Below are 12,765 nucleotides of genomic sequence, written 5' to 3'. Positions count from 1 at the left end.
TTAGTCTCTCCAGGACTACTTCCTCACTGAAACAGGTATCAAGCCAAGAGTCATTACCTTCACTGTTGTTAAGCACTACTGTCACCTGTGCATCCTCCCTGGTGAATACTGACGAAAAAAATGTGTTCAATATTTCCGCTTTTAATTTGTCATCGTTTGTCAATGATCCCAATTCATCTTCTAATGGGGACACGTTCTCCTTCTTCAACCTTTTGCTGTTTATATATTTATAAAACTTTTTAGGATTTGTTTTACTCTCTATAGCAATTTGCTTTTCGTTTGCAATTTTAGCTGCTCTTATTACTTTTTTGCATCTTTTATTGCATTCCTTGTAAAACCGGAATGACTCCTCCCCTCCATTAGATTGAAATGTTTTAAAAGCACGCCTCTTATTAGCCATTGCTTCTTTGACCTCCTTATTAAGCCACATTGGTTTGTGCTTTATACTCCTGCGTTTACTGCTCATTGGAATTAATTTGTGAATATTGCTTTCAAGCAACCCTTTTAAAGCATCCCACATTTCCGAAGTGTCCTTGCCATGAAACAACTCTTTTCAGTCAATGCCGTTTAGTGCCCGTATCAGCATATTGAAATTAGCTTTTCTAAAGTTGAATGTTTTGGTTGCTCCCTTATAGCTATTTTTCTTGAAACTGATGTCAAAAGTGATCATATAGTGATCACTGTTTCCCAAGGTCTCCCCAACTTTAATGTTTGATATAATGTACACATTATTGGTAATAACTAGGTCCAGAATAGTTTTACCTCTAGTTGGGTCCTCGACTAATTGAGTTAAGAATTGATCCTTCAATGTATTTAAAAACCTGCTGCTCCTAGTTTTTAAACATGAATCGTTCCTCCAATTTATATCAGGATAGTTAAAGTCTCCTAACACTAGGATGTCCCCCATTCCTACTGCTTTTTATATTTGCTGTAAGAGTTCCTCCTCCTCATGTATGCTGATATCCGGTTGCTTGTAACACGTGCCAATGACTAGTTTCTTTGCTTCAGTGCCCTCACTTGTGATCTCAACCCATAGCGACTGCACGTTATCTCCAATCCCCTTGTAGATAGTATCTATTATGCATGGTTAAAGAGATGGTTTAACGAAGAGACATATCCCTCCTCTCCTTTTGGTAGCCCTATCCCTCCTAAAAAAAGAATAACCCTCCAAAAATGCAACCCAGTCGTGAGAGTCGTCCCACCATGTTTCCGTAATACCTATAATATCGTATTGGAATTTTGATACAAGACATTCCAATTCTCCCATTTTACCCGATAGGCTTCTTGCATTCGCAAGCATGCATTTTAGCTTAGTGTTTCCCTTGACGGTTTGTTTTAATGGTATCTTATCTGTATTTACAAGTGTCTTTCTTGAATTACTCCTACCTATTATTAATCTCCTCCCTCCATTACCACCCCCATCATATTTAATACCTCCTTCCTCACTACTAGCACTATTTGACGTAATAAGTCTTTCTATGTCCCGCCCCCTGATGTTAGTATCTTTCCTTATGCTTTGGACATCCTTTTCTATATTCCATATTGTTGTGGAATACTCATCCATTGGTAATAAATTTGGTATATCTCGGACAATACCTGTGTCCGTAAATCTGGTGTCAATACCCATGCAGATACCCTTGCCTGCTGATCTTTCGCTCCCCCCTTCTCATCCCCCAAATTGTTCCTTACCCGATCTTTACTGTTCTCCCTGTTTGTCCCGTAGATTCTAGCTAAACCCTCTCAACAGGCTCCTAGTTTAAAAGCTCCTCCAACCTTCTAACCATCCTACCCCCCAGCACCGCAGCTCCCTCCTCATTCAGGTGCAATCCATCACGACAAAAAAGATGGCGCCTGACTGAGAAGTCCGCCCAGTGTTCCAAGAACACAAACCCCTCCTTCCTACACCAGTCTCTAAGCCACACATTTACCTCCCTGATCTCCCTCTGCCTTCCTGGGCTAGCGCGTGGCACTGGTAATATTTCTGAGAATATTACCTTAGATGTCCTTGCCTTTATTTTCTTGCCTAATTCCCTATAGTCTTTCTTAAGGACATCCATGGCATAATCTAATTTATCCCTAGTTCCTAATAATACAAGGAGATACAATACACCCCAGAGAAATAAAATGAAACATAATGGTGCGACCAGTAGCCACTACTGACTGTCCGCTACGGCATAATTCTGAGTCCTTGCTGCCGCTGCACCCTATTGCTACTTACACTTCCCCAACCTTTCTCTGACCTAGTGGTGGAACTAGAGAGTGGAGAGCCTTAGTGCAAAATTTACATTATGCCACACGGTATGAGCTGAAATTCTTATTACGCCACACAGTATTAACCAAAATTCACATTAAGCCACACGGAATGATCCGAAATTTACATCACTCCACACAGTATGAGCCAAAATTCACATTATGCCACATGATATAAGCCAAAATTCACATTACGCCACTCAGTATGAGCCGAAATTCACATTATTCCGCACAGTATGGGAGAAAATTCACATTATGCCACACAGTATGAGGCAAAATTCACATTATGCTACTCAGTATGATATAAAATTCACATTATGCCACACAGTATGAGCCAACATTTACATTACTCCACACAGTAAGAGATAAAATTCACATTACGCTACATAGTATGAGCCGAAATTCACAATACGCCAGACGGTATGCGCCAAAATTTATAAAACGCCACATGGTAGCCAAAATTGACATTACACCACATGCTATGAGCCAAAATTTACATTATGCCACACAGTATGAGATAAAATTCACATTATGCCACACATTATGAGATAAAGTTTACATTACTCCACACAGTATGAGATAAAATTCACATTACGCCACACAGTATGAGCCAAAATTTACATTACGCCACACAGTAAGAGATAAAATTCACATTACGCCACATAGTATGAAATAAAATTCACATTACGCTACAGAGTAAGAGATAAAATTCACATTACGCCACACAGTATGAGCCCAAATTTACATTACGCCACACAGTAAGAGATAAAATTCACATTATGCCACACAGTATGAAATAAAATTCACATTACGCTACAGAGTAAGAGATAAAATTCACATTCCGCCACACAGTATGAGCCGAAATTCACATTACGCCACACAGTATGAGCCAAAACTTTACAATACGCTGCACGATATGAGCCAAAATTCACATTACGCCACAGAGTAAGAGATAAAATTCACATTACGCCACACGGTATGAGATAAAATTCACATTATGCCACAGAGTAAGAGATAAAGGTGGTCATTCCGAGTTGTTCGCTCGCTGCCGATTTTCGCAGTGCAGCGATTAAGTAAAAAAATGCGCGTGCGCATGGTACGCAGCGCGCATGCACTAAGTACTTTCACACAAAACTTTGTAGATTTACACAAGCTCGAGCGACGTTTTTTCATCGCTCGAGTGATCGTAGTGTGATTGACAGGAAGTGGGTGTTTCTGGGCGGAAACTGGCCGTTTTCAGGGAGTGTACTAAAAAACGCAGGCGTGCCAGGTAAACGCAGGAGTGGCTGGAGAAACGGGGGAGTGGCTGGCCGAACACAGGGCGTGTTTGTGACGTCAAACCAGGAACTAAACGGACTGAGATGTTCGCAGTCTAGGAGTAGGTCTGGAGCTGCTCAGAAACTGCAGCAAATTATTTAGTAGCAGTTCTGCTAATCTTTCGTTCGCTATTCTGCTAAGCTAAGGTACATTCCCAGAGGGCGGCGGCCTAGCGTTTGCAATGCTGCTAAAAGCAGCTAGCGAGCGAACAACTCGGAATGAGGGCCAAAATTCACATTACGCCACACAGTATGAGCCGAAATTTACATTACGCTACACAGTAAGAGATAAAATTCACATTATGCCACACAGTATGAGATAAAATTCACATTACGCCACACAGTATAAGCCGAAATTCACATTACGCCACACAGTATGAGTCGAAATTCACATTACGCCACACAGTATGAGCCAAAATTTACAATACGCTGCACGATATGAGCCAAAATTCACATTACGCCACAGAGTAAGAGATAAAATTCACATTACGCCACACGGTATGAGCCTAAATTCACATTACGCCACACAGTATGAGGCAAAAATTTACAATACGCTGCACGATATGAGCCAAAATTTACATTACACTACACGGTATGAGGCAAAATTCACATTACGCCACATTATGCCCTGGCCTTAATAGACCCCATAGTACCCCCCAAACACATTATATAATACACAGTGCACCCTAAACACATATGCCACACAGTGCTCCCCCACACATTATGTGACACAGTGCCTCTCCAAATACATTATATAATATACATTATACATTACTTGTGGGTGCGCGCGCAGCTGAGCGCTCCTCGCCGCCTGCCACTCCATGCATAGACAACTACTGCTGTCCTTTCTCTCTCCTTCACCCCCTCCTTCCCTGCAGTCCTGTTCACATGTGGGTTCCAGTAGCGGGTGCAGCTGACAAATGCACCCTCTACTGCTCCTGCAGCGGCGTGTCTCTTCCCCTATCACCAAGCCTGCTGACCGGGCATAGCGGACTGGAGAAGAGAGGGAAGCGGCGGGTGGAGGGCGGGCGCATGTGTAGAGAGCGGGGATGGGTGGGTGTAGAGAGCGGGGGTGGGCGGGAATAGCGAGCAGGCGGACGGCCGTAGTGAGCGGGCGGTCTGTGCTGGCGTGCGTAGAGTGTGGGTGGGCATACACAGTCAGGAATAGAACTGTAAGCTTGGCAATGACTCAGTTACAGGCGTGTGTAAGGGGGGTGCACCAGTCACCCCCCCCCCCCCCCCCACCTTCTGCGCACACCTATGTATGCAGATGACACACAACTGTTCCTGTCTTTTATTTCCGGCTACTGAGAACCCAATGCCAATCCTAAATGACTGTCTAGTTGAGCTCCTGGAGTGGAGGAGTGTCTGATTTGCCTGTGAGTGCATCCTTAGAAAACAGAGATTCTTATGTTAGGCGCTTACCTTCAATCAGCAAGACTACAGTAGTGCTTTTTCAGCCAACTTGACATAAGCTTGGGGATACAGATTTGGTAAACAATGATCATGTGTTAAATCTTTGTGTTGTCCTGGATTGTGTCTTTATACTTATACATCAGCCCTGGCCAAATCCTTATTATTTTATCTCAGGATCCTAGCCAGCATCAAGCACTACATTCCCTCAGAAGATCTGTCTACACTCATAAATGCATTTGTATCATTACACACGGGCAGGGACGGATTAAAGATTGTGGGGCCCCAGGACAAGTCATTTGTGGGGAACCCTACCCAAAAAATTACATTGTGTCTCATAGTGCCCCCATATGCCATATAATGCCCCAATAATATGATGCACAGCGTCTACCTATTAAGCCATGCAGTGTCCCCCATATACCACAATGTCCCCATTATGCCACAAATTGTCCCCTATATGACACAACTCCCCCACTACTGCTACTCACCAGTGAGTCTTGACAGACTCTCTGTCTTTAAGTGGAGGACAGTCTAGAACCGCTCAGCGCTACTAAGGGGGTCACTGGCAAAACAGCAGGCTCTGGGTTACAGGGGTCTGGGCAATCCGGCCAAGCTGCCCGTGGCCTCGCTAAGCTTCCTCCCATCTGTATCCAGCGGGTGTGGTATGGAGGGTCGACAAGAGTTAGGTCGGCAGTGTCTAGGTCGACCACCATTGGTCGACAGTAAGTAGGTCGACATGGGTTCTAGGTCAACAGGGACTCTAGGTCGACATGTACTAGGTTGACATGACATAAGGTCGACATGAGTTTTTTTCACTTTTTTTGGTGTAATTTTCTTCGTAAAGTGACCAGGAACCCCAATTAGTGCACCGTGTCTCCTCTCATGGCTCGCTTCGCTCGCCATGCTTTGGGCAAGGTGCCTCGCTCTGCTACCGCTGCGCTTGGCACAGGTTACCATTTCAAATTGTAGTCCATGTTGATCATAAAGTATGGAAAAGTTTAAAAAAATGAACAACAAAAAATGTGAAAAATTCATGTCGACCTTTTGTCATGTCGACCTAGAACATGTCGACCTAGAGTCCCTGTCGACCTAGAAACCATGTCGACCTACTTACTGTTGACCAATAGTGGTCAACCTAAGTCTTGTCAACCTAGAGACCGGATACCGTATCCAGCGGGCCATGGGCGGCTTTGTAGCTGTGAGTGTTTTGCAGGATTTGACTTCCCGCAAGACTCTCTGTGCACCACTGCACTGTAGCTCCTCAGCGACTAAATAAGGGATAATGGAGACACAGCTAAATGCTGTGCTCTGATTTTAACAATACCCTGCCAGTGTATTATTCAGGGAGCAGTGTGTGGGGGCTCCTAATGTATGAGGGCCCCGGGACTACCGCCCCTGTTGCCCCTCCTTTAATCCGGCCCTGCACACGGCTACTGCAAAGCACTGTACCTAGGTCTCCTAGCAAGAGAACTGCACTGCTTGCCACTGCACTGGTACAAAAGTAAGCTGCCAGGCTGTTACCTAATCATCCTTACACCGGCCACATAATTCCTATTCTCCATTCCATTCACTAACCGCCTATAATATGGTTAATCTATTTCAAGATTGATTTACTGAATTTTAAAGCCCTACAAAGCCAGGGTCCAAGGTATTTGATTCCTTATACCCCGACTCACTAATACCCCTTTTCCACTTGTAGCACGGGTCGCAGCCGGGAGCCTGACACGGCTGCGACACGTGCTACAGCCCCCTTCTATACTAGCTCCACCAACCCGGCACATTGCCGGGTTGGTGACGCTGCTGCTGATCTCCCAGTTCCGCCCTTCCATTCACTGTGAACGGGACATGGCTTCCGTTTACACTACACAGCTTACCGGGCTGACCGCGAGTAACCTCACCGCTGACCGCAAAGTTCCCACCATTGAAGATAATGGAGCGGCTGTGCGATGTGCCGTCTGACAGCTCAGACGCGCACAGCCAAACAGGAGAGTACCACGACGTGGCGCTCCCTGATTGGCTGAAGGGACCCTCTGTGACAGGAGTCATGTGGGGTCCCGGCATTCGGGGAAAGGGGTCCCATGTGTAAACATGGGACCCCTTTCAGTGCGTGGTCCGGGTATATGCGGTTTGTTTTTTTGCCAAGTACGTGGATTACAAAAAAGAAGAGGACAGATCTACACTGGATTTTGGTGAGTGTAATTTTATTTTCAGGTACACTGTGGATTCTACTTGGAGAAGTGGATCGAACCTCGTGTCAACATAGGTAAGTATGTGTGTGTCGGCATGTATGTAATAAAGTTTTACTTTCACGGTGTGCGTGTACTGTTTTATTTGGGTATTTTTTTTGCAGTAGAACTACAGGTACCAGTGGGCCCGTTTCCCCCTGCATGCTGGTACTTGTGGTTCTCCAAGTACCAGCTTGCGGGGGAGGCTTGCTGGGACTTGTAGTTCTGCTACAAAAAACAATATTCTTTCTTTGTGTCACTTGGCTATCAGCCTCCCATTCGCAGCCCATGGATGGGGGGGACAGCCTCGGGCTTCACTCCTGGCCCTTGGGTGGCTGGAGGGGGGGGACCCCTTGATTTAAGGGGTCCCCACTCCTCCAGGGTACCCCGGCCAGGGGTGACTAGTTGGGGATTTAATGCCACGGCCGCAGGGACCAGTATAAAAGTGTCCCCCGGCTGTGGCATTATCTCTCCTGCTAGTGGAGCCCGGTGCTGGTGTTAAAAATACGGGGGACCTATACGCTTTTTGTCCCCTGTATTTTTGGCACCAGGACCGGACGCAGAGCTCGGTGCTGGTTGTGAAAATACGGGGGATCCCCTGTCATTCCCCCCCCCCCCCCCCCCCCCGTATTTTTACAACCAGGACCGGCTCAAAGAGCCCGAGGCTGGTTATGCTTAGGAGGGGGGACCCCACACATTTTTTTCTTGATTTTAACCCATTCCCACCCCTTCCCACTGAAAACCATGCTCTGATCTCTCCATATTATTTTAGTCAGTTAAAAAAAATATATATTCTTTTAAAAAATATAGAAATAATACTTGTGTCTCCTAATAGACAAACCAAGTACATAATCCCTTCTAATATAAATAGATATGTTATTAGCAATAAAAAAAAACACAAAAAAAACATGTTTTTTAAAATTTTTATTAGATTCCACCAGCAAAGTGAGGCGGAATGAAATTGACGAAATTACTGTCGAAAAGCACTGTTGTCGAATCGACATTCTTCAATTAAATATACTTTTGTCGAAAAGCCGCATTTTTACCATTGCAGACATGTCGAATTTGACAACTGTCGAATTTCAAAAAGTTGAATCTGAAACGTCCGTTTTTTTGTCGAAAAGTACTGTATTGCATTGTCGAAAAAAAATTTGCGTCGAAAATGCCCCATTTTTAGACATTTGTGGCAATTCGACCGCAATTGCATATACCCCAGAAACTCTGAAATGCCTGTAGTTGCTCTAATTCGTGTTTTCTTATCTACAGAACATGCACAGTGCTAAACATTGCTAGATCAATCTGCAAAACAGAGGTGCATACACACTAGACGATGTCGCTCTATGTTTCCCCTCCTGGACCGGGTGGCTGGCCGTTTACACTGAGTGATATGACCGTTCATATCGCTCAGTGACGTCACGCAGCGGCCAGGCTATGCAGGCAGGTCCTGGATGACAGTCCACATTGAGCAGGCATGCACCACCGACACCGAGGGTCATTAACGACCCAAGGTGCTGCGCATCAGTCGTTGTCGCCGGCATACACACTTGGTGAGAAAGTGAACGACGTCGCTCAGGGAGGGTGAAAATCTGTTCCGTCGTCATTTTATCAGCAAGTGTGTATGCACCTTAAATCAGTCCCTACATTTAGCAAATACTCAAATGTAAATGTTACAAATACTGATATGACATTTAGGTTATTAGTACATACCCCTTGTGCATTACCTTGTGTGTTCTCTCACATCACCGTGTGTTTTTCTTATTACATTTACATCATTGTCTCTTTCTCTTACTCTGGTTGCAGCCCTGATTTCCAAATTCCTTTGTATTTCCTCTGGACTTGTGCTAATTGCCTTTTACTCTTTATTTCCAGGCAGCCAGATAAAGTGGTCGTTGTGTGGACTAGAAGAAACAGGAGAGTCTCCTCTAAGGTACCCATATCTGATAGTGGCTTCAGTTATTGCCCTTCCATTCACTCTCTTATACTTCTTCATCTGTCATTGTTTTAATCATTATAACTATTTATATGTTTTGTTTTGGGATTTTTGGGGGATTTTTTTGGAGGGGGGAGGGAGCTACCAACCATGCTGGTTTAGGGTATCATTTAGAATTGGATGCAAGTGCATTTTGTAGTTGTACAGTCATGTTGCGTAAGGTTTGTCGCATTGTGCATGTGCTAAATCTGCATCAGCTGCACATATGAAACAATTGTGGTCCCTTGTACATCAGAGCAGCTAGTACAGCACATCAAGAGTCAAGTGAACCATATATTCTTCACAAAGACTTTCAAACTATGGACCCAGTAGATGTGACATACTGTATTAATTGGATCTTCAGATTCATAGAGAGGTGCTTTCTATTAACCCAATGTTTGATATACATTATGAGGGTGGGCAATAAGTTTTTGAAAGCACAAAAAGTATTATACATGGTTCAGTCCCATTATTATGACCACTTCCTACATTTGACGTTGGCAGCGCGTAGCCCATGAAGTACGTCATGTGTTATGCGCTGGCTTTGTGGGTATATAAGGTGTGCTATAGGCCATCTGCACACATATCACTCATTGCTGTCATGGGTAAAAGGGGCAATTTATCCAAGTTGCAAAAAGGTGTGAATATCGGCTTTCGGGACAAGGGTGGCAGTATATCTGAAACAGTGCAGTTTGTAAACTGTTCGCATGCTGCTGTCGTGAAGGTGTATCGTGACTGGACAAATGGCACCACTGCGAATTACTGACGTGGAAACTGTGGAGCACCATGTGCCATTGATGTGAGAGGTGAACATCGGCAACGAAGCTGCATGAGGGCAGACTGACTTGGTACAGTGGAGCAGCTCACCGTCAAAATGAACCTGGGGGCTACCAGATGTGTGTCTAAAACAACAGTTCAGCCTGTCTAGCTGCTGTCCGTGCTGCACACAGCGGTTACTCTGGTTGTTAGCTGGTGGTCATAATAATGTGACTAGACCGTGCATTTACATACAAAGTTAAAATACATTTTTTCTCAAAATGTAACAAAATGACTCCAGAGGAGTCTATGCAGAGTTGCATGTGCTCAAACCACATGGTGAAGCAGCTGAACCAGTCTGATGAGGTATGTCTTCTGCATGCTGGATGAAGGTCTCCACTGCACTTCTGGTGACTCGAAACGAATCCCACGCATCTTACACTTAATTTGTAGGAAAATGAAGAAGTCGCAAGGGGCCAGGTCTGGGCTATACTGTGGATGACCAAGCTCCTGACTGCGTTCATGGGCCAGAAAATCCACCACTTTCCTGGACTTGTGGGCAGGTACATTTTCTTGCTGGAGAAGTGCACCACGAGTGCAAGTTCCCTTTTTGCATTGAGCTGACTGTTGGCCAACTGAAAAGGACAGTGAACAACTACCATACACAGTCACAACACAAAAAAATAAAACAATAAAAAAACATTGCGATCAGTGACATTACTATGTCCATATTTTTTATTTTTTTCACACATGAAAACTCATGCTGTTGGGAGTCACACGCTTGTATTTACATGAACAAAGTCACAGTGGGGTATAGCTCACACAGGTTGTACAGACAAAAGAACACATTTTTTTTTTCCACACATGACAACTCACGCAGTAAGTTCAATGCAAACATCAAAGTCCTTTTTCAGTCTTGGCTACAACGTACTGTAGTCATTTCAAGCAGATGCCCTAGAGCTTTAGTTATAAGACATTCTACAGTATCACTGCGTCTCTGCAGCATTTCACTGATAAAATTGCAAACACTGTTAGCACGGCATGCTGTAAATCGCAGCGTGTAACACGTTGATACCGTAGTCAGTCTCCCTGCCCCCTCCCCCTTGTGGGATTTGGAGACCACCGTTTTTTTGTAAGGGATGCTACCACTGTGGCCCTCATTCCGAGTTGATAGTCGCCGCCCACGGGGGAGTGTATTTTCACTAGTGATGAGCGGATTCGGTTCGTCGGAATCCGAACCCCCCCGAACTTCACCCTTTTTACACGGGTCCGAGGCAGATTCGAATCTTCCCGCCTTGCTCGGTTAACCCGAGCGCACCCGAACGTCATCATCCCGCGGTCGGATTCTCGCGAGATTCGTATTCTATATAAGGAGCCGCGCGTCGCCGCCATTTTTCACTCGTGCATTGGAAATGATAGTGAGAGGACGTGGCTGGCGTCCTCTCAGTTTTATTCAGGTGGCTGCAAATATCTGTGCTCACTGCTTTATTGTGGGGACTGGGGACCAGCAGTATTATATAGGAGGAGTACAGTGCAGCGTTTTGCTGACCAGTGACCACCAGTATTATACGTTCTCTGCCTGAAAAATGCTCCATATCTGTGCTCAGTGTGCTGCATATATGTGTGCTCACACTGCTTTATTGTGGGGACTGGGGACCACAAGTTTTATATAGGAGGAGTACAGTGCAGAGTTTTGCTGACCAGTGACCACCAGTATTATACGTTCTCTGCCTGAAAAACGCTCCATATCTGTGCTCAGTGTGCTGCATATATCTGTGCTCACACTGCTTTATTGTGGGGACTGGGGACCACCAGTATTATATAGGAGGAGTACAGTGCAGAGTTTTGCTGACCAGTGACCACCAGTATTATATGTTCTCTGCCTGAAAAATGCTCCATATCTGTGCTCAGTGTGCTGCATATATCTGTGCTCACACTGCTTTATTGTGGGGACTGGGGACCACCAGTATTATATAGGAGGAGTACAGTGTAGAGTTTTGCTGACCAGTGACCACCAGTATTATACGTTCTCTGATGAAAAACGCTCCATATCTGTGCTCAGTGTGCTGCATATATCTGTGCTCACACTGCTTTATTGTGGGGACTGGGGTCCACCAGTATTATATAGGAGGAGTACAGTGCAGAATTTTGCTGACCAGTGACCACCAGTATTATACGTTCTCTGCCTGAAAAACGCTCCATATCTGTGCTCAGTGTGCTGCATATATCTGTGCTCACACTGCTTTATTGTGGGGTCTGGGGACCGCCAGTATTATATAGGAGGAGTACAGTGCAGAGTTTTGCTGACCAGTGACCACCAGTATTATACGTTCTCTGCCTGAAAAACACTCCATATCTGTGCTGCATTGTAGTATATAGTAGGAGTACAGTGCATCATTTTGCTGACCACCAGTATATAATATATAGCAGTACGGTACAGAAGGCCACTGCTCTACCTACCTCTGTGTCGTCAATTATACTATCCATCCATACCTATGGTGCATTTCAGTTTTGCACAGTTTGCTGACCACCAGTATAAAATATATAGCAGTACGGTACAGTAGGCCACTGCTCTACCTACCTCTGTGTCGTCAAGTATACTATCCATCCATACCTGTGGTTCATTTCAGTTTTGCACAGTTTGCTGACCACCAGTATATAATATATAGCAGTACGGTACAGAAGGCCACTGCTCTACCTACCTCTGTGTCGTCAAGTATACTATCCATCCATACCTGTGGTGCATTTCAGTTGTGCGCAGTATATATAGTAGTAGGCCATTGCTATTGATACTGGCATATAATTCCACACATTAAAAAATGGAGAACAAAAATGT

General features: G+C 44.8%; 1 protein-coding gene across 5 annotated transcripts in view; it reads left to right on the top strand.

Annotated features, from left to right (window-relative positions):
* LOC134969314 (EH domain-binding protein 1-like protein 1) overlaps positions 1-12,765 on the top strand; it is a 292,891-nt gene that overhangs the window by 119,959 nt on the left and 160,167 nt on the right. For all 5 annotated transcript variants that reach the window (XM_063945182.1, XM_063945181.1, XM_063945179.1 and 2 more), the window contains exon 2: positions 9,074-9,131. In XM_063945182.1, coding sequence (XP_063801252.1) covers positions 9,074-9,131 — 58 coding nt within the window. The remainder of the gene's footprint in view (positions 1-9,073; positions 9,132-12,765) is intronic.

The sequence above is a fragment of the Pseudophryne corroboree genome, chromosome 11 (genome assembly GCF_028390025.1).
Source record: "Pseudophryne corroboree isolate aPseCor3 chromosome 11, aPseCor3.hap2, whole genome shotgun sequence".
NCBI lineage: Eukaryota > Metazoa > Chordata > Amphibia > Anura > Myobatrachidae > Pseudophryne > Pseudophryne corroboree.
Note: the sequence above shows the minus strand (reverse complement) of the source record. Positions and strands in the feature narration are given on the sequence as shown.